Below are 26,680 nucleotides of genomic sequence, written 5' to 3' on the forward strand. Positions count from 1 at the left end.
CTCCATTTTGTTCAAATTCAGTTACATAAAAAGGCTAATTTATATACATAAACTTCCTCTTCTCTCTTAGAATGCTTATTGGAAATTAAGATGACAGAGTTCCTTAGAAAGCAATTGACATTAAAGTCTGGCTGACCAAGATGTCACCTAGGACACCTTTTTTGATAGCCTGTATTAGAAACAAACTTCCCCAAACTAATGCTACGATAGACAAAATGACCCACATTAACTAACATATTGGTCCTATTTTGATCAAGAAAACCTCTCTTAAAATCTTATAATCTTAAGATATAAAAAAGCCCAATCTCCTCACCTACGGGAAGCATTCTCTCTACATCTACACTGCAGTCTCAATTGTGAGTTACTTGCCACAAGTTATATGCATGGCTCTTTATTTCCCTGTCTCAGATTCCTTGAGCCAAATGATCCAAACCAAGCTAAGTACTTGTTTCCATCATGAAAAAACTCATTTCTTGGATGGATAGCATGGATAACTTAAATCAATTAAAACAAAATATCTTCTTCTCTAAAGAGGATTCTAAAACTGTTTCTTTTTAAATTTTTATTTAAATATACTCCTATACCAGAAGTAGAAAACAGAATTGTGCATGAATCTCAGGATTCCTTTATCACTATATAACCAAACTCAAACTTCTCTCTTTTAATCACAACTTTTCCCATGACCTCAAACTTATTAAACTTGCTCTCTGCTTTCATTATTAACTCCTTTTTCTTTTTCCAGTGTATTACTCCCTATTCTATCTCATCATCTATTTAAATTAGGGCCTCTTAGAAGCCTAGAATCTCTTTATCCTTTTTCTTCCCACCATAGCTGGCATTCTCCAAGCACGGATTCTCTTCCCAGGTTGCCAAATAGTGGTATTAAAAGGAAGTAATGAAAATATGTCAGTAGGCCCATTATAAAACCATGCAATTTAACATTAACTGAGCTCAATAATCCTTTTATTCACTTATTGTATATTGTCAAATTCCTTAAAGGACCCATTTCAACCTTTTTTGAATCTAAAGTTTCAATTATCAGCACTATTTCCTTAATTCTACATTAGCTAGCTAAAACTATCTCTTTATTCCCCTGTTTCTTTTGAAAAAGATTATGTCCCTGCTCCTTCCAAGACAAAACTATACCTTTCTATTCCTACTACTTCTAGAATATATCACCATTCTTATTCCTTTATGTTTCCATACTATACTCAGATAATTCTTACATTAAGGTGTTTTTTTAAACCTTAAATTTTAAAAGCCTTTTACTTCTAAAATGCTTAACCTGGGGTCAATTAACTTACTTTCAAAAAAATTATTTTGGTAACTATTAATTCCAAATAGTTTGACTTCCTTTGTAATTTTATATATTTTTATACATTTGAAAACATTATCCTGAGAAAAGATCTGTAGACTTCACCCAGACAAAAAAAGGTTAATAACTTCTTCCCTTTCCAATTCCTTAAAAAAAAAAAAATATATATATATATATATCTATATCTATATATATCTATATATATATATCTTCTTCACTACCCTCTTAGGTTTTAGCCTCCTGCACTGTGACTTCAACCCCTACCAACAATTCAAGAAACCTTTATCAAGTACCCTCAGTGTACAAGGTATCGTACTAGGTATTGGAAACAATGATAAAATGAAAAACAGATCATATCCTGTCCAAGAGGGTTATATTTTACCAGAAAGAATACAACTCAGAAAAAATTAAATAAAAGGGAATTTAGAGATGAAAGAAGCACTAATAGCTAAGGGAACTAAAAAGTTTTTCTGTAGATTTTGCCTAATGTGAACCTTGATATGGTAGATAAATTATAGGATCAAGGAAGAACAAGTAAAGTCTTAGAGGGTTTGAAGAAGGATCACTGAAAAGGCAAAGTTGCAGCCTCATTTTTAAGTGGGTTTTTTTTTTGGGGGGGGAGGGGTGCTGAGGCAATTGGGGTTAAGTGACTTGCCTAGGGTCACACAACCAGGACATGTTAAGTGTCTGAGGTCATATTTGAACTCAGGTCCTCCTGACTTCAGGGCTGGTGCTCTATCCACTATACCAACTAGCTGCCCCCATTTTTAAGAGTTTTAATAATAAAGTGAGTTTATAGTTTATACTAAAAGCAATAGGAATCACTGAAAAATCTGAGCAAAAAAAATAACTTGCTCAAACCTATATCTTATATTAGCAGCTCTGTGGAAAAAGGAGGGAATTAACTTTAATTAAGATAACCAATTACGAGTTTATCATAAGTCTAGGGAAGAAAGTGATGAGGATTTGAGTACAGAGAATGGGATGCATGGGAGAGAGTAGAGACAGAACCAATAAATATGTGAAGCCAAAGAAGGGAAGACAAACTGAGATTGTGAACTTCAGTAATAGGAATGAATGTCAACAAATCGGGAGGAGAGAAAGGAAAATTACAAATTCTATTGTGGACTGGTTGAATGCAAAACACCTTTGGGACATCTGGAAGGAAAAGTTTAGCACCAAACCAATAATATAGGACTGGTAGTAAGAGAAGTAATTGTTGAATATGTAGTTTGAAGAATCATCTATCTGCATGGGGGACATTGAATCTATGGGAACTAATAAAATCAAGACAGAATGTCTATAGAAAGGGAAAAGTCTCCAGGTCAGAGGCATGGGAAAAATAATAATGGTTGGAGATGGTGGGAAATGGATGAGGATCTAGATAAGAAAGACCAAGAAGCAACCAAACAAGTAAAAGAAGTAGGAGGCAGCAGTGTCAAACAAAAACCAAGAGGAGAGTATCCTGGAAAGAAGAATCAATCAATCCATCAATTAACAAAAATTATATTCCATTATTAATCAGGAACTGTTCTAGTCTATCTGTTTACAGTTATCAGTACAAAGCCTGAAATTATTACTGATTAATCTATACTGCATAAATATAAAATTAATAAATACATTCAATACAAAGTAATTTGGAAGGAAAGGAACTAGTAGTCAGGAGGGGTTCAAGAAAGGCTTCACAAAGAAGATGGTGTCTAAGCTGTTCTTGTAAAGAACTCTGAGAAACAGGTAAAAAGATAATGCATTCCAGGCAAAAGGGTTGGCCACTACAGAGCCATGGAGACAGGAGACACATTGAGTGGGAACATAGAGGAGGCCAGTTTGTCTGGATTATTGTGATATAACCACAGTTCAAAAACTGACAAGATCAAAGACCATTTAATTAAGAGATTGTCAGAAACCTGGAGAGAGGTACTTGTCATCATCTCTGATACTCTCTTGTCTGTATTCATAATATCCTCTCTTTTTTCTCCACCCCTTTTAAAATAACTTCTGGTTTCACCTCAAGGTTATATATTTGGAGTTCAACTGTGATGTCTTGTGATTCAAACAATAAGCTCAAAAATGACAGACTGGCCCTTCTTGACCTTTCAGGTTAACCACGTCCGTACAAGAGACTTTGACTGCTGCCTCGTCGTGCCCCTCATAGCAGAATCTGGCAATAAATTGGACCTGGTTATTAGCAGAAATCCCTTGGCTTCTCAGAAGGTGGTCTCAGATCAACAACGTACTTTACCTGGTGGAGAATGGGGTGACCAGAACAGAGCTTTCTTTCAACAGACTGGACATGGTGGTAGTCTGGAGACGCGAGAACCCACTAATACATTATAGCAAAGATTTGTTTTTTTATAAAATGACAGAGGACAATATATACATGGTGCTAAAAAAAAAATCCCTTTGAGATATCTGTGACATTTGAGGCACAGATCAATCGTGGCATTAATTGTAAAGCACAGGGACTTTTAAATGTCTCTCATGGCTCATGTTCACTATTCTTTTAAAATTGGAATTTTTCTGGTGATCACTATGATAAATGGCAGGCCAAGCCCAATGATAGAGCAAAAAAGATAGCAAAAATAGGTAGATCTTTTCTTCCCTTCCATTAATAAACTAAAGGATCTTTTAAAAAGTCAATTTCATATTTTCATCATAATATGACTGGTTTTGAGAAAGGGAAAAAAAAAACCCTCATTTTCTAAAATCTATCCTTTATGACAGTTATCTTATAATTCACTTTTAAACCAGCTGGTTACTGGGTCTTAATGTAACAGAAAGCTGTGTGAACAAGGCTCTTTGTAAATTTAGCTTTATTATGGGTAGTGTTTTGTGAACTCTTGGTCTGCTACAATGGGAGGGGTACAGATATGAAATTAAATTATATTAAAGTATTTCCACAAACATGCACGTAAGAGGCTATGGTAGGTGGTGATGAAATGTATTGCCCAAGTATAGGAACAATTTTACTAGGATATATGTTATTCCCTATGCAAGAAAATACTAAACAGGTCATGTCTTGGGACCTGTAACTTTTCTTTCTTTTTTTCTTTTTTTTTTTTTTTGAAAGAATGGGGTTTATTTCTTAAGTAGCTGAAAACTTCTGAAAAAGGGACTATAGTACGCTAAAAACTCAATCTGAGGGTGTTTTGTTAAGTTCATTTGTTTTTCTTTTTTAAAAACTTAAGTATCTGTAACAAAGAATAAAGTGTATTCAAAGTGTATTCAACTTAATGCCAGGCAAATCAAATTCATATCACTACATATGTTGTTTTGACAGATTGAGGGGCGTATAGCACATGTATTTAGGAATTCCACTGAAATATATTTTGTTCTGAGCCATGCCACTTATAGAGATTGTAAATACATTTTACAAAATACATTGCCAATTCCTACCACCCCTCAAAGCAATAAATGGTGACAATTGCTTCTTATCCCCCTGAGCAACTCTTTTCACTTGTTCAGATATTTTGAGTAATCACCATAATCACTGTTATCTGTTAAATATAAAAACAAAATTTAACTAGATCTATATATTGACTATAGAATCTTCATTAATGAAATAGCCATTTTCTAACCCTTTTGATTTGGGTTAAAAATTCAAACACCATTTAGACAAAGTAAAACTATCTTCTTTAACCCATATTTCCATGAAAAACTTCACCTTCCTTTTGTGTACACACAAATGTTTTCCTTCATTCAACACTGCCAGGGCAAGAAAAGAAAATTTAAAGCAGAATCATGTCTGAAAGAATCATGAGTCACTTAAATATGTATTTTTATTTGTATCAAACAAGTATTAAACTGTAAAGTATTTTTGTACAAATTTAATACTTTAATAGCATGATATTTATCGTCTATGTATGATTTGGGGAGCTCAGAATTGTTGCAAATTTGTATGAAAAAAATCAAATTGTACACAGTGGAATAAACAATAATTTAAAAAAGACAAAGTATGACATTCAGTATAAACTACCCGAGATCTAAATCCACTTTGGTCATATTGGATAAAATGCAAAACTAAGTTCCTTTACATGAATGAGGTTTAAAAACCAAATAATGCAGGACTTCTAAAATTCTAGTTCAAAAAAGTATTTTATAATACAGATATCTATGGTAAACCATGAAAGTTGACCAAAAAAAAAAAAAAAAAAAAAAATGGTACAACTATTGTGCCATCCCTCTTTAACAAGGATAATTATTTTAACCACAACAGACTGTAGAAGTTTTTTTTCCCCCCACTTTCAATCCAATCCAACAATTAAGCGCTAAGTATTTGTAATGCAGTGCTTTTAACAACTGTTTCATAGAAGCATGTAATTACCTCATCAAATTCTATTAAAACAGACACTAAAACTATCCACATTTCTTAACTTTCTGAAATGTTATTTGTAAATTTTACATGGAATTTAACCTATAATTTAACTAGCAAATGGATCAAAACAAAGCAGATGATATTTAACTAAAATAATCATGAAGTCCTGCTTTAAAGTTTTTAAAATTAAGTCAGTAAATAATTGGGGAAGGGGGGGAATTTGACTTGAAATCATTCACATGAAGAAAAAACACAAACACTGGTACTGGAGGGTGTCCAAAGAAAAGCATATGCAGACTGGTTAATTACTTTAATTGTCATATGAATCAAAAGAACTGAGGACTTCAAAAAACATTTATTCTGATGAAGAAAAGACTTACAGAAGACATAAAAGCTGTCTAATATCTAAAGTATAGGTAATGAGGGATTAGGGAATTAGCAACAAGGGGTGGAAATTGAAGAGAGGTATATTTAGACTTGTTACAAGTCAAAACATCTTAATAAATAGTTATCCAACAGACTATCTTAGAAGATAGGGAGTGCATTTCTTCTCTCTGAAGATCTTCATAATAGTAACATGAATATTTTGGGGGTATGAAAATACCTGAAAATCTTCTACCTTCTCTGAAGAGAAGATATCTTCAGATATATGCTTGACTCGATGGGTTCTTGGGGCAGTTATTTCTTCCAACTCAGATACTACAAAACAGTATGAGATGGCTGCTAAAAATGCTAATGTATTCTAAGACTTCATTTATAGAAGTAAATTTATAAGAGCAAGAGTAAGATCTACTCTGTTTATCCACAGAGCAGATCTAAATATAGGAATGAAGAAAAACTTCATAACAGTTACAGCTATCCCAAAGTTGAACTATGCCATCTTGGTTCCCATTATTTAAGATCTTCAAGCAAAAGACTGAATAATAATTACCACTTGGAGAGTGTAATGGAAGGAATTTGTTTCAATATGATTTAGATTAGAACTTGCCAAAATTAGATTTGACCAACAACAGAATGGGTTATCTTACAAAACAGTGCCTCGTCCCTAAAAAAACACTGTTTTATGATACGGTAGAAGGGATAAGAAAATTCACTTCAAATTATATTCTATTATTGTAAACTGGTTAAAATTCAAACCATTTCTTTTCAGCATTTTTTTTACTCTTTCAATAAAACATTTTAAAATGATATATAATATTATTGTACCATATAGTCAAATACTTTTTTTTTTAAAAGAAATGTTTTTAAAAATTTGTTTACCCATTTATTCAATGTTCATGTTCCATATGAATAGCTTTTCTAATGCCATACTGGCTTTTCCCAATATGTTTTTGAGGTTGCCTCCTTTTAGACTGTCAGTTGAAGGCTACCAAGGGTATATAAACTAAACTGTATTATTTGCCTAAAAAGCGGTCTCAGAGGTAAAAGTACATTTGGAATGGAAGAAGAAGATCTTAAAATGAATTCTAAAACCTTTCCTCAAAACATTTTTTTAAACACCATTTTGGGTGCTGCCTTCAGGCACACTTTCAAGTCTGTTTTGTTTTACCTAAAAATAAAATTACCCACAGGTTGATCTCTTCCTGATTTACCAGTCTTGGCTCCAAAAGACTTCTCCACCTGCAGAAGATAGGTAGCTACTATATTCCACTTTATCAATTTCACCATCATAATTTAAAGATACTATTATATATTTTCTTATCAAAGACAAAAATACATCATAATCATTCTATTCAGTTAGAAATTAAGTTCCATCTCTGTTTGCAGTTTTGAAGAGCTGCTTGGGAGTCAAGCTATTCAGGGTCATATTTTGAAGTCTGGCAGATACAAGTGGAGATGTCTGTTCCATCTGTCAAAATTAAAAAAAAAAAAAAAAATGTTAATGCCACTAAAGTTAAACCATCTTGCTGTATTTACTAACTTAGAAGATCAGAAAATGTGATTTTTTTTCCCCCTTTCACTCTTCTAAGTAATCCTAACAGCCTAATCCTTTAAAGTTATGGGCTAAAACTAATTGCTATAAACCAAGATAGAGGTTTTAATACTGTTTAATAAGCTGAACACAGACATAGTCATCATCTACAATTTTTTCTCACACAACTGCAAACAATTTCTAAACATATATTCCTAGTATGTGAACATATTTATAAATAAAAGTTACATAAAAATACAAATGCTTGCATTTATGACCTTTACAAAATATATACAAGAAATAGAAATGACAAGAAATGTAAAATATACAAGACCAATATTTTAAACCTATTTATGAAATAGATAAATAAATAAAAATTAAATTAAAGATCCTTTTGCTTTCATTAAAACATCAGTAATGTTTAGTGAAAGCAATGTGATTCATATACTTCATCAATTTAGAAAAATTTCTATCTTGGAAGACAGGACAATTGCAAATAATAATTATTTTAGCACTTTCTTTAATTTGATCAAAGTATCATATTAGCCAAAAAAGGTGAATAACTACTCTTTAGATATTTTATTATTGAAAAATAAACACAATAATCAAATAAGGCCATAATAATCAGGAAACATAACAGCTTTGCATCAGTAGTCATGTTTCTGTGCATGTATCTGATGTATTGTATGTATCTGCATATATCTGATATATATGCATGTATATGATGTATATGCATATATATATATATATGCATGATGTATATGCATGTATCTGATGCATTGTATGTGCATCATACACAATACAAAAGTAAAAGCAAATGGTCTGAATTCTGAACAGTGCTATAACATAACCATGATTTTAGAAGAGTGATGATGAATCATGCTTCCTTATCTTACAGAGAGACAATGGACCAGAGATACAGAAAAAGATATATTTTCAGATTAGGACAAATATGTTGATTTACTTTGCTTAACTATACTTGTTACAAGGGACGCCTTCTCTTAAGAGAAGGAAGAACTGAAAAAAATAAATACTAATAGCTGCTTAAAAAAAAAAAATCAATGAAAATTTAATAATATACAAATGGGAGTAGAAAAAGGTTCAGAAGAGGACACTGATGAACAGGACAGTGTTGCTACTACTATGCTACCAGCTTTAATATACATTTAAAAAAGAAACAAACCTCAAGCTATCTGTAAAAGAAATTTACAGTTTTGTATAAAACTCTGCTTTTCTAATCTTTGTATATAGAAATGTTCTGACCTTTGTCAAATTCACAATAAGAAGTGATAAAACTAAGACAAATATGGAGTGAAAGATGGCTCCCCAAAACTAGATGTTATGATCAAATTTAATATTTGTAAAAGAAAAAAAGTTGGATTATGACAAATATTGATAGCTCAATTATATTTCTTTGAAGGAGACTCACTACAAGGTTAGTTTCAAATGTTAACAGTACTGTAAACAATTAAAATCCCCCAAAATTTAGGGTAAAAACATCATGTTTGTAAAAACACCTTGATTTACAAATTTAAGAAATTACTTTCATGATAGAGAAAAACCTGTCATGAAAGTAAATCTATCACCTGAAAAACTAGTAAATCAATCATAATAGAGTACTCTAAAAAATAATTATTCCCGCTTTTCATTCCTAAAATCTAATTTAAAACCAAAACACTCTACCAAATACCTAAAGTTTTTACTTAGCTATGATAAGAATATAGCTATGGTAAGAATTTTTTCAATGAATTTTTTAAAAAATTGACCTGCAGGAAATAATAGCTAACATTTATATAATTCTTTAAGGAAATTTACAAAGGGGTATAGATTTGTTATTTGATCCTCACAACAACTGCATGATATAATTGCTATTAGTATCCCAATTTTATAGATGAAAAGTCTGAGCTTCTGAGTGGTTGACAATTTCTCAAGATCACACAGCTATTAAGTGTCTGAAGTAGAATTTAAACTTAGGTCTTCTTGATTCCCAAGTTTAGCATTCTATCTACTATGAACCACACATCAAGATGAATAAATTCAAAGTAATCAGTCACTTTAGGAAGCAGTACCTATATTCATATCACCATTTTTCAAAATGTTTTGGGAATGTCTCATAAAAAAATTCTTTAAAAGACTATATTAAAAGCTGAATTCTAAGGAAAATCAGTATTATTAAACTAATTAGTCTGCCTGACATTTTTAAAATATCCCTGCCCGAGATCTTCTTTAAAAATTAACTAGTCTTCAGTGGACAAAGATCTGTCACCAGTAAGACTATTCAAAAAATTATCTTTTAAAAAAAATTTCAGATTTTTACAATAAATGATATGTGTGTGTATGTGTGTGTGTGTGTATGTGTGCTATAGGTAAAGGAGATAATTCCCAAAACATCACCAAATTATTTTGAGCAATGGCTGCATCACTAGAATGATTGTTTAGCATTTCTGTCCTCTTCCCAAAGTATTTTGAGTAGAGCAGCATTTATTTGTTGTATAATTTCTTATATGTTTCTTAAAAGGCCATTTTAATTCCTGTGTATTCATACTTTATACTGTTTATTCATTCACTCACTCAGTCAACAAACTGACATGAGGGGGTGTTGTTATTTTAATATCCAATATTGAATTCATGATCATATCAAATACAACCAGTTATAAAATGAAATTTAGAGTCTACTGATAATCGCAAAAAATATTTTTATTTAATATTTTATTTTTTTCTCCAATTACATGTAAAAAAATTAATAATTATTTTGATTTCCAGATTTTCTCCCTTTCTTTCTTCCCACACCCCCATTGAAAAGACACATGAATCACAAACATTGTCAAGATAAGTGAATTTTCCTTGACTATATCAAAGAAGAAAAAAAATCAATATGGGCTATCCAGGTCAGGGAAAGATTCAAAAACCAAACAGATCTTTTGTTGGGACCCAAAGAATGGGAATGACACCTAAGTACTGACAATTTTTGAGTCAGTGAGTGTTATGATCAGTACTTTTAAGTAAGACTAACCTGACAGAACAAAGAAATAAGGTTAGAGGAGAGAGTGAATAGAAATAAAAAGACTAACTGGGTAAAGACTGTACAGGATTTAGGCTCAATATATGGGAAAAAATTCAAATACTCAGAACTGCCCCAAAGTGGAATAAGTTGTACCTCCAGAAGTGGCAGGTTTCTTTTCACTAATGGTTTTGGGTGAAAAGAAGATTATTTATCAAGGATGCTGTATATATATTTCTTTCAGCTCTGAGATTCTGTCAATCTTGTCAAGTCCAGGTATCATATGATTTAGGTCTGACAAGAGTTGTACCAGTAAAAATAGGAGAGTAGAGAATGATATATCAAATGTATACTTAACAGACATATATATCCACAAATACATGTGTGGTGTGTATAGGGGACTCAATAATAATTCTATGATCTCAAAAATGTATAATTGAAGGTGATAAAACAAGGCAGTCAGGAAATGGAGTTGCTTCTATGCATGGATTTTTTTTTCTCACAGGATAAGAGCCAGAGCTGGAAGAATTTGAGACTTTATCTAACCTACACTCTTCATTTTATAGATTAAACATAGAATTCTCAGAGAGGTTAAATGATCTGTTAAGGGATAGTTAAGAGAATCTCAACTCCAAGTCTATGACTTCATTATTCATTGTTCTTTCCACTGTGTCATAGTCAAGTTCTTTTCACAGTGGATTATTTATGTATAGATGACTAGAAGGCAGTAGGGAGATACAAACCTGAAGTTGAAATGCAGGGTTAAAAATATAAGGACTTGGATAGTGTCATTATAGAGGTAATTATAGAGGTGAGAATTATGAGAAGACAACAGACCCTCAAAGGAGACCAAGGGAATATGGAAGTAAAGAAGAAAAGATGGAGCACTGAACCTTGAGAAAGTCTGGATTACACGATGAAAGAAAGAACTGGAATGTGACCATAAGCAATAGAGAAGCAGTGAATCAGGCTAGTGCAATCACCAAAGGCAAAAAAGAAACGTGAGCTGAATGCAAGAGTTCAAGAAAGTAGGTAGCTAGATAGCTCAGTGGATAAAGCACCAGGCCCTTAAAACAGGAAGATCAGAGTTCAAATCCTGCCTCAGACACATAACACTTCCTAGCTGTGTGATCCTGGGCAAGTCACTTAACTCCAATAGCCTTGCCAAAAAGAAAGATTTGGATTTAGCTAGAAGACCCTGAAGAGAACACTCTTACCAATATAATTATGGGAAACAAAAGTCAAAATAACTAAAGTCAGAGAGTCAATGATCAGAGCAGAGAAGGGAAAGTGTTCCAGGCATGAGGAACAGACAGAGAAAAAACCTGGAGGTGAGAAATGCAGTTTCTTATTCATGTAACAGTCAGGAGGCCAGTATTACTACATCAAAGAGTGTGTGCTGAAGTCTGGAAAGGCAGGAGGAAAAGTTATCAAGGACTTTGAATGTCCAACTGGAGTTTTAGTAAGTAGAGGGGAATGATATGATCAGACCTATGTATTAGGAAAAGTACTTTAGTGGCAAAATGAAGTATGTAATGGAGTCAGGTGAGAGTTGAGGCAGGCAATACAGGTATGAGGTGATGAGAGTCTGCACTAGATCGGTGGCAATGTTAGAAAAGAGAGAAAGGAGCATATCTGAGAGATGCTAAAAAGGTAAAATTGATAAGCCTTGACAACAGTTTGGATAACAGAGGGGAATGGGAGTGAAAGATAGGAAAAGAATCCAGGATTACTCCTAGTATGAATTTGAAGGACTGGAAGGATGGTATTATCCTCTACAATAATAAGTAAGGTAGGAATGGAGGAGAGTTTAGGGGGAAAAGATAATCAGGTCTTAATGAAGTTAAGATATCTACTAGAAATCAAGCTAGAAATATCTGAAAAGAAGTTAAATATTTGAGAATAGAAGCCAAAAAGTAGATTGGAAATAGATTTTGTATGGAAAATGCCAACCACATGCAGAGAGAAAACTATAGAGACTGAATATGGATCCAAGCATAATATTTTCATTTTTTATGTTTTTTCTTTCTCATGGTTTTTTCCCTTTTGTTCTGATTTTTCTTGCACAACATGATAAATATAGAAATATGTTTAAAAGAATTGCACATATTTAACCTGCATCAGATTACTTACTATCTCGGGAAAGGAGGAGTTAAGGGAGGGAAAAAGAAAAATCTGGTACAGTTTTATAAATTCTTATAGAAAGAAATGTTGAAAAATATTTTACTATATTTTTAAAAATAAAATGATATTGAAATTTTTTTTTTTAAAAATAGATTGGGAAAAGACATCTTGGAATCATCAACATAAAGCATAAAGATGCTAATTAAATCCAAGGGAGGCGAGATCATGAAATGAAATAGTATAGAAGAAGAGAAAACAACTCAAGACAGAACCCTGAGGGGACACCTAGTATTAGAGGGCATGATGTGGAGAAGGATTCCACAAAGAAGACAGAGGAATAGTCAGAAAGTTAGGAAAAACCCCAGGGGAGAGAAATGTCTCAAAAATTTATAAGACAGGACCAAGGAGCAAATGACTGACAGCATCAAAGGCTGCAGAGAAGTCAAGGAAAACATGGAATAAAAACTTGCAGAGCAGTTGCCACGTAGCTTTAGTAAAGGAAGTTCCCACATTTGGAAACAAATTAATGAAATCACAGAAAGGTGCCAAACAAATAAAAGCAACAACAAAGAAGGAAGGAACACACTTTTCCCCTCACATTTTTTCCTTTATAGTCCAATACTATAAAGAAAACTCTTCAGTGTGAAAACTCCCTCTACCAATGTATTTTCACAAATTTTCTGTATTTATAGCCTCAGAATATTTATCCCATTCAGGCATCCATCAGAACACCAGAGTCCAGAATGCCAGGGCTTCTGAACATACCCTCTGCCAACACTTACACAGTCAGTATGTGTGAAAGGCAGGACTTTGACCCAACTCTCTTTAAATCCAAAGCTATTCACTATACCATGCTTAGTTTCCTCATATTTCAGTTATTTTCTAATTTCTAATTCCTAATTCCAGGTCCAATTGTACTTACCTGATACCATAATTAACATGTGGATAGCTAGGTATTTTAGTGGATGTAGTTCAAATCTGACCTCAGACACTTCCTAGCTGTGTGAATCTGGGCAAGTTACTTATCCACATTTGCCTCTGTTTCCCATTTATAAAAGCTAGAGAAGGAAATGGTATATCTTTGCCAAACAAACCGCAAATGGGATCAATGAATGGTCAGAGTAAGTGAAACAACTAAACAACATAATTAACATAAAATGTAAAGTTAGGCAAAACAAAAGCCTGCAGTAACAGGCCTCTTACCAGAAGTAATTTGTTTGGACTTTCAAAGTCATTTGTGGTAGTTCTCTTTGTTCCTCTCAACTCTGATGTATCTTCTTCCTCATCAGTTTCCACAGATGAAACCAATTTCTCTTCTCTACTTGTAACTGATGTCACATCCTTATCTACAGAGCCATGTGTTTTAATAAAAGTATTTTCACCAGTTTCAGGTATGATTGGGTCTAATGGACTTGTTGAAGGTTGAGAGCTATATCCTTTACTTTGTCCATAGCTTTTGGAAGGGGATGATATTTCTGTTGGAAATGTAGAACTATCAGCAAAATTTCTTTGCAAAAAATGTTTTAAACGAGTTTTTCTGGGAAAACTATTTTGCTTAACTGCTTTCTGGAGCTGGGACTCTTCTGCTATAACATACACTCGAGAGCGACCTCGAGTTATAGCTGTATAAACATGCTGCCAGTGTTGTCGACCAGCTTTTCCAATGACATAAACTACTGTGTCTTCTTCTGATCCCTGGGAGAAAAAAAAGTGATTTTTTTTTTCATTTAAAAGTCATTATAACTGTCAGGGCCAAAATGGCAGAGTTAGAAAGAAACCTGCAGGAAATCCTCCCAAGTTTCCCACCAAAGAACCAAAACAAAACAAAACAAAACAAAAACCCTCATCAAATCCAATAAACGAGCAGGGAAACAACATAATAGCAGAGTGGGAAAAGTCTTTTTTTACTGAGGTGAAAGGGGAACTTAATAAACAGTGACAAACTATACCCTAAGGAACCTGCAGTGAGTACCAAGTCCCAGAACCATCTAGCAGAGAGGCTCTGCCTCTATAGCAAGCCAGCAGAAAAGGCCTCACCCATGAAGCAGGCCAGAAGCAAGATCCTAAACCCAGGGCATGTCAGGAGGGAGCCCCCTCCTCATCACTGCCTTCCAATACAAGCCAGCAGCAAGATTCCTGGCACTAGAAGCTTGGGACAATGCAGGAAAAGAGCCAAACTCTTAAAATTACAAAACCACAAAAGACAGTAAAAAAATGAGCAAACAACCAAACCAAATTAAAACTCAAAATACAGAAAGTTACTATGATAGAGAGATGATCAAGAAACAAACTAAGAAGGGAACAATAGTATTTTTTTTCAGGCATTATATATAGTCATTTTATACTATATAAATTTATATTAATGTAAATTTGTCTCAGGATAAAAAAAACAAAAACAAAAGGCCAACTCCTGGAAGAGCTCAAAAAGGGTTTAAAAAACAAATCAAAAAAGTAGAAGAAAAATTGAAGGAAAAATTAAATGCAAAAGAATTATGAAAAAGAGTTAACAACTTGACAAAAGAAATGCAAAAAAATGAAAAAAGATGTACAAAATTTCACTGAGGAAATTAACTCCTTAAAAAAAAACAAAATTGTCTAAATGGAAAAAAGGTACAAAAATCTCACTGAAGAAAATTTCTTAAAAACTGAAATTTGGGGAAACAGCTAGGTGGTGCAGTGGATAGAGCACCAGCCCTGAAGTAAGGAAGACCTGAGTTCAAGTCTGACCTCAGACATTTAACACTGTCTAGCTGGGTGACCCTGGGCAAGTCACTTAACCCCAATTGCCTCAGCATAAAAAAAAATTTGGAATTGAACAAGTCAAAGCTAATGATTCCAGGACACGACAAAGAACAATAAAAAAATCAAAAGAATGGAAAAAAAGGAAAGATGTGAAATTTTTCATTGGTAAACAATTGACCTAGAAAATACATTCAAGAGAGATAATTTAAGAATTATTAGGCTACCTGAAAATCATAAAAGAAAAAAAAAAAAAAAAAAAAAAGCTTGAACAACATATTTCAAGAAATTAAACCAGAGGACAAAATTGAAATTAAAAGGATCCACCAATCACCACTTAAAAAACATCTCAAAATAAAAACTCTCAGGAATGTTATAAGCAAAGACCAGAATTCCCACATGAACAAGTAAATACTATAAACAGGCAGAAACAATTCAGATGTTATGGAGTTACAGTCACGATTACACAGAATTTAGCAACTTCTAAACTGGAGGGCTTAGAATGATATTCTGGCAGGAAAAGGAGCTAGGATTACAACCAAGAATCATCAGCAAAACCGAATATAAGCTTTCAGGGAAAAAACCCAGATATTTAATAAAAGAGGACTTCCCAAAAATTCCTAATTAAAAGAGCAGAACTAAATTTTAAAAAAAAATTTGATTTCCAAATACAAGATTCAAGAGAAACATAAAAAGGCAAAAAAGAACCTAGAAAGAAAAATAAGAGATTCAATAAAGTTAAACTTAATTATTATTATTTTTTTAAATTAATAACTTTTTATTGACAGAACCCATGCCAGGGTAATTTTTTACAACGTTATCCCTTGCACTCACTTCTGTTCTGATTTTTCCCCTCCCTCTCTCCACCCCCTCCCCCAGATGGCAAGCAGTCCTATACATGTTAAATAGGCTACAGTAGATCTTGGATACAATATATGTGTGCAGAACCGAACAGTTCTCTTGTTGTTCAGGGAGAATTGGATTTAGAAGGTATAAATAACCCGGGAAGAAGAACAAAAATGCAAGCAGTTTACATTCATTTCCTAGTGTTCTTTCTTTGGGTGTAGCTGCTTCTGTCCATCCTTGATCAATTGAAACTAAGTTAGATCTTCTCTTTGTCAAAGAAATCCACTTCCATCAGAATACATCCTCATACAGTATCGTTGTTGAGGTATATAATGATCTCCTGGTTCTGCTCATTTCACTCAGCATCAGTTCATGTAAGTCTCGCCAATCTTCTCTGTATTCATCCTGCTGGTCATTTCTTACAGAACAATAATATTCCATAACATTCATATATCACAATTTACTTAACTATTCTCCAATTGATGGGCATCCATTCATTTTCCAGCTTCTAGCCACTACAAACAGGGCTGCCACAAACATTTTGGCACATACAGGTCCCTTTCCCTTCTTTAGTATCTCTTTGGGGTATAAGCAGTTAAACTTATTTATATTCTTACAATGTAAAATAAAATTTGTAACTCTTAAGTACTTAATCATTGTAAGGACAATTAAAAGGAGTATATAAAGACAGAGGATACAGTTGTGAGTTGACTATAAAAAGATAATATAAAAAAATTTATGGGGTTACAAAGAAGATTACAATGAGCAAAGAGGGAATTATAAAACAGAATGGGGTAAATTAATCTCAGATAAAAAAGAAATGAAACAGCTATTGCAGTCAAGGGTAAGATGGGGAGGGGGACCTATGGTGCTTGAACCTTTATTTCAGCTAATTTTTATGTGGAATAGAGAGATAAGATGAAGAACTTACAGGAATATGTGAATTCTTTTTCTGCATTTTATTTTCATTATTTCTGTGTTTCCCCTATGACCTGTACAATATGTGCAGGCCCATATTTACTTGAACCTTGGCCAGCTATAAACATTTACTTAACCTGAGCTGATGACATTTATCATTATTTGACATTTATCGATATTTAGTCTATTAGCTTGGCCACTATCTGTTTAATTATCTGAAGCTTGAAGACCTGGTTTTGTTTCCTAGAAACAGGTGATTTTGGGGAAACAGAAACCTTCCATTACCTCTCCAGATAGCAACAACCAATTAGATGCCGCCCCCTCCCCTTCTCAATGCTCTCTTACTTGGGATGTAATGGTTTGTATAAAAGCTGTATATCTTTACTACTTTTTTAGCCCTCTTACCATGAGCTTTCTCTATCCCTTATCTCATGATGGGACGGCTCATCCTCTGGAGGTTTAATAAAAAACCTTTCTGCTTTCTACTGAGTGATCTCTGAGTAGTCATTTTGGGTAAGGGTCTTCTACATTTCACACATATTGATTAAAGTAGGGTGGGAATAACATACACTCAATTAAAAATAGAAATCTATCTTACCTTACAGGAAAGTAAAATAGGGATTAGGGAAAGGGAAAGGAAGGGGAGGGACTGATAAAAGGAAAGCCAGATTGAAGAAGCAGTGATTACAAGTAAAAGACTTCTAAGGAGAGTAAAAAGAGAAGATAAACAAGGAAAATAGGATGGAGAAAAATACATAGTTAGTTATCAAAACTTTAATATGAATGGAATAAACTCATCCATAAAATAGAAGCAGACAGTAGAATGCATTACCTGCAATGTGCTGTTTACAAGAAATATATCTGAAGCACAAAGACACACACAGAGTAATAGTAAGGAGCAGGAGCATAATCTATTATGCTTTAGCTGAAGAAAAAAAAAAAAAAACAGGGAGAGCAATCATGATCTCTTAAAAAGCAAAAGTAAAAATGTTCTAATTAAAAAAGATTAAGAAAGGGAAACTACATCTTGCTAAACAAACAAACAAAAAGACCATAGTCAATGTAACATCAATACAAAACACATGCACCAAATGCTGTAACAGCTCAATTTAAAATTGAAGTTAAATGAGTTAAATGGAAATACACAATAAAATTATATTTAAAGGGTACCCTCAACTTTCCCATCAGAGCTATGTTAAAAAAAAAAAAAAAGGAAAAAGAAAGAAAAGAGTAAAGGAGATAATATATCTTTTTCTCAGCTGTACCTTGTACCTACACAGAAACTGACCATGTATTTATTAGGACATAAAAACCTCACAATCAAATGCAGAAAAGCAGAAATATTAAGTGCAGCCTTTTCAAAATCATAATACAGTAAAAATTATATCCAATTAAAAGGCAGGAGAAAGACAAATTAAAATTAAGTAGAAATTATATAATCTAATCCTTAAAAAAAAAAAAGTAGGTCAAACAACAAACCAGAGAAATAATCAATTTCATTAAAGAAAATTAAAGCAATGAAAATTCATGGAATGCAGCCAAAGCAATAAGTAGGGGAAATTTTTATGTCTCTAAGTGCTTTTATCAATAAAATTTTAAAAGGTCAATGAACTGGGCACAAAACTAAAAAAAAAAAAAAAAATCTAGAAAAGGAACAAATTAAAAATCTCCAATTAAACACCAAATTGGAAAGCCTAAAAATCAAAGGAGATTAATAAAATTGAAGGTAAGCTAGGTTTATGGTAAGGAAAAAAAAATTTTTTAAATAGACAAATCACTGGTTAATTTTATTTTAAAATTGAAAAAAGAAAACCAAGTTACTAGTATAAAAAAAGAAAAGGGTGAATTCACTACCAATGAAGAGGAAAGTAAAGCAAACATAAGAAGCTATCTTGCCCAGTTATATGACAATAAGTCTGCCAATCTAAGAAAAACAGATGAATGTGCACAAAAATTAAATTGCCCAAATTAACATTAAAGGAAGTAGAATGAACTCCCTACGAAAGAATTCACAGGGCCAGATGGATTCACAAGTGATTTCTATTAGACATTTAAAAACAATTAATCCCAATAAACTATTTGAAAAAATAGATAAAGAAGAAATCCTATCAAATTCATTTTAATAATACAAATATGGCACTGATACCTAAACCAGAAAAAGCAAAAACAAAGAAAGAAAACCATAAATTTTCTTAATGAGTATTAATGCACTATTAAGGAGATTATATCAATATATGACAAAGATTATACATTATGGCTAGGTGAAATTTATAACAGCAATATAGGGCTGCTATTATATAAGGAAAACTATCATCATAATTGACCATATCAATTACAAAACCAATGGAAATCATGATTATCTCAACAGATGCAGAAAAAAGGGAAAAGGACCCACATGTACAAAAATGTTTGTAGCAGCCCTTTTTACAGTAGCAAGCAATTGAGTGGATACCCTGAATGCATCCACTTGAGGAATAGCTGAATAATTTATGGCATATGAATGTAATGGAATATTATCTGACTATAAAAAATGATCAGCAGTATGATTTTCAGAAAGACCTGGGAAGACTTGCATGAAGTGATGCTTAGTGAAATGAGTAGAATCAAGATTGGTGGAATAGATAAGTATTATGATATTATAGTAAATTACCACAGTAATCTAGTATATGACAAACCCAAAGATCCAAGCTTTTGGAATAAAACCTGGAAAATATGGCAGAAACTAAGCATAGACCAACATCTCACACCATATACCAAGAATAGATCAAAATGAGTACATGATGTATAGATAAATCATAAGCAAATTTAAAAAATATGGACTGATATGGACTTCCTAAATCAGGAAGAGCCTAAATAAGAGACAAAATTATATTCCAATTTTTCTACTGTACATTGATGCAAAAATTTTAAATAAAGTATTAAGAGATTACAGCAACTTAATACCAGGGTAATACACCTTGAGCAGCTGGAAGTTATAGAAGGAATGCAGCACTGGTTCAATATTAGGAAAACTATCATTTAATGGACCATATTAATAACAAAATTAATAGAAATCATATGATTATCACAATAGATGCAGAAAATACAATACCCATTCCTACTAAAAAACACTAGAGAGCACAGGAATAAATGGAGTTTTCCTTAAAATAATAAGCAGCATCTATCCAAAACTAATAGCAAGCATTATATGTAATATATATAAGCTAGGACCATTCCCAATAAGATCAAATGTGAAACAAAGCTATCTGCTATCACCACTATTATTCAATGCTTTAGCAATAAAAGAAAAAGAAATCGAAGGAATTAGAATAGACAATAAGGAAACAAAATTTATCATTTTTTGAGGATGATATGATGGTATTGTATCGAATAGAGAGAGATAAGGTGAAGAACTTACAGGAATGTATGAATTCCTTTTCTGTATTTTATTTTCATTATTTCTGTGTTTCCCCTATGACCTGTATAATATGTGCAGGCCCATATTTACTTGAGCCTTGGCCAGTTAGAAACATATTTACTTAACCTGAGCTGATGAGATCTATTGGTATTTGACATTTTATTGATATTTAATCTATTAGCTGGACCACTGTCTGATTAAGTCTGAAGGCCTGACTTTGTTAACTAGAAATCAGGAGATTTCAGGAAACAGAAACCTTCCATTCCAATCTCTCCGGATAGCAATAACCAATTACATGCCTTCCCCTCCCCTTCTCAATACTCTTACTCATGATGTAATTGCTTGTATAAAAGCTATGTATCTTTACTACTTCTTTAGCCCTCCTACAGCGAGCTTTCTCTTTCTTATCTCGCGATGGGACTGCTCATCCTCCAGAGGTTTTCATTAAACAACTTTTCTGTCTTCTACTGACTGATCTCTGAGTAATCATTTTGGGTAAGGGTCTTCTACATCCCTCACAGTATGATTAAAGAATCCAAAAGAATTAACTAAAAAACTACTTGAAATAATTAACAACTTTAGCCAAGTTACAGGGTGCAAAATAAACCCACATAAAACATTGGCATCTCTGTATTACCAACAGGGCCCAGCAAGAGATAAGAGAAATTCCACTTTAAAAAAAAACCTTAAGACTTAAAATAAATAAACTGTAGACAATTTAAAAAATATGTGGGAATCTACCTGCCAAGACAAACCCAGGAACTATATGAATAAAATTACAAACACTTTTCAAACAAATAAAGTCAGATCTAAACAATTGAAAAAATATCATCTGCTCATGGGTAAACCAAGCTAATATAATAAAAATGACAATTCTATCTAAACTATTTCTTCAGTGCCATACCAATGAAACCACACACACAAAAAAAAAAACCTTTATAAAGTTAGAATAATAAAAGTCATGTGAAAGAATAAAAGGTCAAAAATGTCAAGAGAATGGGAAAAAAAAAAAAAAAAAAAGCAAAGAAAGTGGGCCTAACCATACCAGATTTAAAACTATACTATAAAATGGCAATGAACAAAAACATTTGGTATTGGCTAAGAAAAACAGTGGTGGATCAGTGGAATGGGTTAAATACAGAAGACACAGTACTCAATGATGATAGTAACCTATAGTTAGAAAAACCCAAAGACTACAGATTTTGGGATTAAAAACTTTTTTTAAAAAAACTGCTGAGAAAACTACAAAACAATTTAGCAGAAACTAGGCATAGAACAACATCTCACATCCTACACCAAGATAAGGTCGAAATGGCTACATGATTTAGACAAGAAAGGTGATGATGATATGAGAAAATTTTTAAAGCTAGGAATAGTCTACCTGTCAGCGCTATGGAGAAGGGAGAAAATTATGACCAAACAAGAAATAGAGAACATTATGAAATGCAAAATACATAATTTTGATTATATTAAATTTAAAAGTATTTGCACAAATAAAACCACTGCAATTAAGACTAAAAGGAAAGTAGAAAGCTGGAAAACAAGTTTTACAGCCAGTGTTTTTGATAAAATTTTATTTCTAAAATATATATATAGATCAAATCTATAAGAATACAGGTCATTCACCAACTGATGAATGCTCCAAGGATATAGAGACAGCTTTCAGATGAAGAAATTAAAGCTATCTATAATCACATGAAAAAATTCTCTTTTGATTAGAGAAATGCAAATTAAAACAACTGAGGTTACACTTCACACCTACACCTACACCTATCAGATTTAGCTAAGATGACAGAAAAAGAAAAGGACAAACATTGGAGGGGGGGGAGGGGGTATGGGAAAACTGGGACATTAAAACAGCTTTGTGAAATGATCCAAATATTCTGAAAAGCAATATGTCCAAAAAGCTATAAAATGAAAATATCCTTTGATCGAGCAATACCACTACAGCTTTGTATTCCAAAGAAATCATAAAAAAAGGGAAAAGGACTCATGTATAAAAATATCTACAGCAGCTCTCTTAGTGATGGCAGAGAACTGAAAATTAAAGGGATGCCCATCAACTAGGTAATGGCTGAACATGTTGTGGTAAGTGAATGTAATGGAGTATTATTGCACTATGAGAAATAAGCAACCAGAAATATCTGGAAAGACTTACATGAATATTACATGAACATAGTGAAAAGAGCATAAATAAGAGAATAGTGTATAGTTAACAGCAACATTGTGTTATGATCAACACACATGTTATGATGTGTGATTGATAGACTTTTATCTTCTCAGCAATACAGTGCCAAAACAATAACAAAAGACTTGTGATGAAAAATGTCATGGATATTCAGAGAACTATGGAGTCTGATTGCACTGAAGCTACTTTTTTCAGTTTTTTTAATTTGTTTTTCGTTTTTTCTTTCTTGTGATTTTTCCCTTTATTTTTGATTCTTCACAACATGACTAATATATAAAAATATTTAACATGTTTGTACAAGTATAGCCTATATTAGACTGTTTGCCATCTTGGGGAGTAGGGAAGGAAAGAAGGGGAAAAGATTTTACAAAATTTTACAAAAATGAAAGATAAGATAAGGAGGGAGAACCTTCAAGGCACAGCAAAAGGTTGGTGAAAATGCACTTGGAAAATGGAGTATCTCATTCAAAAAACAAAAAGGCCAGTGCCACTGGTTCACCAAGTACTTGGATGGAAATGAGGTATAAGAAGCCTGAGAAGGCAGGAGGAGAACTCTGTTTCAGACCAACACAGTAAAATCAACCTGAATTTTCTGTGTAAAAAAGCCTCATCTCCTCATTAATATACCCCATATCTAGCTGCTAAATTGACACATTAGCAACAAAGCCTCTAACCCAGAAAGAGATAATATTTTTAAAAGTGTAGAACAATGAAATAAGTGAAGTTACAAATTCATAGCAATTTATAAGCAAAATGATCATTAAATTTAAAGTATCAAACCAAAGAGAAAAGAAACAAGCCTGCTATGGTATTTACTTTTAAAGTAATTCTAAGACGCAAGTTACCACAACACATACTACAACTGTGTCCCATGCCACTTTATCAAATAACTTGCATATGTATGCAAGCAAAGAGCTTTCTTACCTGAAATGTATGAATTGTTCTTGCCCAAGCATGCCTAATATGGCAAAAATTCATTAGTTTTTTGAAATCTACAGTAATCTCCAAACCAGCCATATTATTAATAGTCAAAAATCTTCCATTTTCATTTTGCACATCCTATAAGCAAAGAGAACACTTATTTACACACAAACTTCACCTTAATAATATATAACATAAGATAAAATTCAGGTCATAAGGGAATATTTTCTAGTTAAATTTATTCAATAAGCACAATAAACAAATAGCAAGTTTATACTAAATACTTTTAACCCAAAAAAGCTTTTAATCCTGAAAATTAAGTTTCAATTTTGATAAGAAATTTTATTGTTGATTTTATCTGATTTTTCTACTAATCTAAAGGGCATAAAGTTAATTTTTCACATCATGAATAACTTAACTTCAAAAGTAGTTTTGCAAAGTAACCCTATTTTTCCAGACTGATTCTTTTCAATACAATTTAGTCACCTGTACTCTCAGCTTCTTAAAGTATGGCTTGTGACCCTGAACGGGGGTCTCATAACTGAATGTTGAGTGTGGTGAAATTATGACTTATTATCAGTAAATATGTGATTTGCATTACTATTTTATATACCTATATAACTGGGGTCAAGTAAAAATTTCTGGGGCAAAAAAAAAGCCCTGATCTATATAATCATCCAATTTAATGTTCATCAGATTGTAAATTTAAAGTTCAAAGGGTCATTTAAAGGTCACTCAGTCCAATTCCTTCATTCTACTGATGAGAAAACCATGACTCAGAAAGGTTATGTTACTTGTCCAGCAATCAACCACCTAACAATTGTGAAAATATCAACTTTAGAACCACAAAATAAATTTTTTGAAATTTAGTCATTTCTTATTTTTCACTTGCTTTCTCTGCTTAAAAGTGCAAATGTGCTAGGAAAAAAAGGATGCAAAATTCCAATTGTTTTATTTTGCTTCCTTGACCTATCCAAATTTTGAGTATGTTACATTAATGAATAAAAGAAAAAAATTATCCTAGGAAGTATTAAAGGCATGATTCTCTTTTTACCACGTACATTTGTTATGAAAAATATCTCTCCGTTGCATAATCGAATGTCATTTTCAGAACCATGGGATTTCTTGGATTTTTTACTATAAGCATCAAGATCTTCAATGTGGCCCAACTCTAAATTTTCATTTTGAAGGCTATTAGAAGGTTGAGGGAGTAAGTCTGAAAGGTAAGCATTCCTGGTACAACAGATTTTATCATCTTTTTGGAAGATAAGTCTACCTTTATGATTTCTGTGTTGGGAAGAAACAAAGATCAGAAATAGCACAAATGTGAACAAGCACACCTTTTTCTTTTCCTATTCAATTACCTACATGCTTTTAATTTAATTTTTTTCAAACTACTTACCGTGCAAGAAAACACTGTCTATTAGGAATAACAAGAGATCAAATTCCTATAAACCTAAAGATGGCAATCACACAGAGTTTATAAAGGACATCTGCCCGTTTTCTCCATGTAGGAACAGAATGGTTACGCAAAACCTGTTTTCCATTACAAACAAATGTATTATCTTTTATTTCTATAGCACTTTATTTCCAAGTATATCCCTCATGCTTCTCTTTGTCTATTAAACAGGAAAAAGAGTACTTCAGCAAAATCAACACAACACCCATGTCTGAAAATATATGTAATATTTCATATTTACAGTCTTCCACCTCTACAAGGAAAAGACAAAGATATATTTTCTCATTTCTTCTGAAAAAACAAGTTTCATCATTATAATTACAGAACCTTTAGTTTCTTTTTGTTCTTTCCATTTCAATTATTGCAATCATTCTATAAAATGTTTCTCTGAATAAATGAAAAAATTTTTTTACGATTACTTCAACCTACATCTATTTATATCTTTTTATGCCCCCTATATTTAAATCCATTACTTCTTATGGCACTATGATATCCTATTATATTCGTGTACCACAATTCGTTTAGCCATGCCATAATTGATAAGCATCACTTTATTTCCTGTTCTTTGCAACTGCAGAAAAGTATCTACATTTTTCAAAGTGAGGGCATACATGCAATATTTGGCAGTGATTTCCTAGGACCACACTAATAACCTCAACATATTTCCAGCAATAATCTCATTCTCATCTTTTTTGTAATACTTATAAGTTTAATAAATTGCAAGGCTAAAAAATTATTACTCCTAATTTCTTTATTTACTACAACATGAAACAGAAATAATCAACTTAAAGATGCTTATATCTACATTTTATTCAAATTATTCTCAGTACATTTAAGTGGTCCCTTAAAATACTTAACTAAATAGGAAAACTATTTAATGATTAAATACAAAAAAGCTATAATTGAACACTGACAGTCAAAGTTTGGGCTCAAAGAATACTTACTTTGTTAAGTGGCCTGAGTAGAAGCTGCAACAGCATTGATTTATCACATCACAGTCTTGTCTAGAATATACCAGAGTATAAATAAGACAGCATTTCTAATAGATCTTCATTATGTATTCATCACAGTATAATAGTTAAAACACAATCCAAAACTACCTTCCTTCAGTAAAAAATAATTTTCAGCAACAAAATGCTGTCTAGATAAAGATTTTTTTACATGAATACCCCAGTCAGTGTAGCCATCATGATAGTAAAACATCTCTAAGAAACTTATTTACCATGCCCCACATAAGGCATTAAAATTTCAAAAACGATACATTACATCGAAAGGTCCAGTTCATAAATACTTTAATTTCTTTTAAAAATACCCAAAGCCTCAATCATATTTAAGAGTTTGTCACATACTTTCTAAATGCAATGAACTGTGATGCATCTGGCTTCCTTAATTCTTCTGCTCCCTTAAGTAAAGTTTCCACTGCAGAATACAAGTCTAATAAGACAGAAAAAAAAAATGTAGTTATGAAGACTTCATTTTTTTTGCCTCATAAATAGGTTCATTTGTAAATTAACTATTTAGAAATCAGATGTCAAAATACATTTT

General features: G+C 32.4%; 2 protein-coding genes across 7 annotated transcripts in view; one reads left to right on the top strand and one right to left on the bottom strand.

The window, feature by feature from the left end:
* GRIP1 (glutamate receptor interacting protein 1) overlaps window positions 1-5,477 on the top strand; it is a 773,529-nt gene extending 768,052 nt beyond the window's left edge. For all 6 annotated transcript variants that reach the window (XM_031938371.1, XM_031938365.1, XM_031938368.1 and 3 more), the window contains one exon: window positions 3,416-5,477. In XM_031938371.1, the coding sequence (XP_031794231.1) occupies window positions 3,416-3,652 (237 nt within the window). In that variant the 3' untranslated portion in view covers window positions 3,653-5,477. The remainder of the gene's footprint in view (window positions 1-3,415) is intronic.
* Window positions 5,478-7,100: 1,623 nt separating this feature from the next.
* Window positions 7,101-26,680, bottom strand: part of HELB (DNA helicase B) — a 44,137-nt gene continuing 24,557 nt past the window's right edge. The window contains exons 8-13 of the mRNA XM_003770909.4: window positions 26,485-26,569; window positions 26,080-26,139; window positions 24,738-24,963; window positions 23,680-23,814; window positions 13,871-14,362; window positions 7,101-7,479 (exon numbers count right to left, since the gene is read on the bottom strand). Coding sequence (XP_003770957.3) covers window positions 7,375-7,479; window positions 13,871-14,362; window positions 23,680-23,814; window positions 24,738-24,963; window positions 26,080-26,139; window positions 26,485-26,569 — 1,103 coding nt within the window. The 3' untranslated portion in view covers window positions 7,101-7,374. The remainder of the gene's footprint in view (window positions 7,480-13,870; window positions 14,363-23,679; window positions 23,815-24,737; window positions 24,964-26,079; window positions 26,140-26,484; window positions 26,570-26,680) is intronic.

The sequence above is a fragment of the Sarcophilus harrisii genome, chromosome 5 (genome assembly GCF_902635505.1).
Source record: "Sarcophilus harrisii chromosome 5, mSarHar1.11, whole genome shotgun sequence".
Taxonomy (NCBI): domain Eukaryota; kingdom Metazoa; phylum Chordata; class Mammalia; order Dasyuromorphia; family Dasyuridae; genus Sarcophilus; species Sarcophilus harrisii.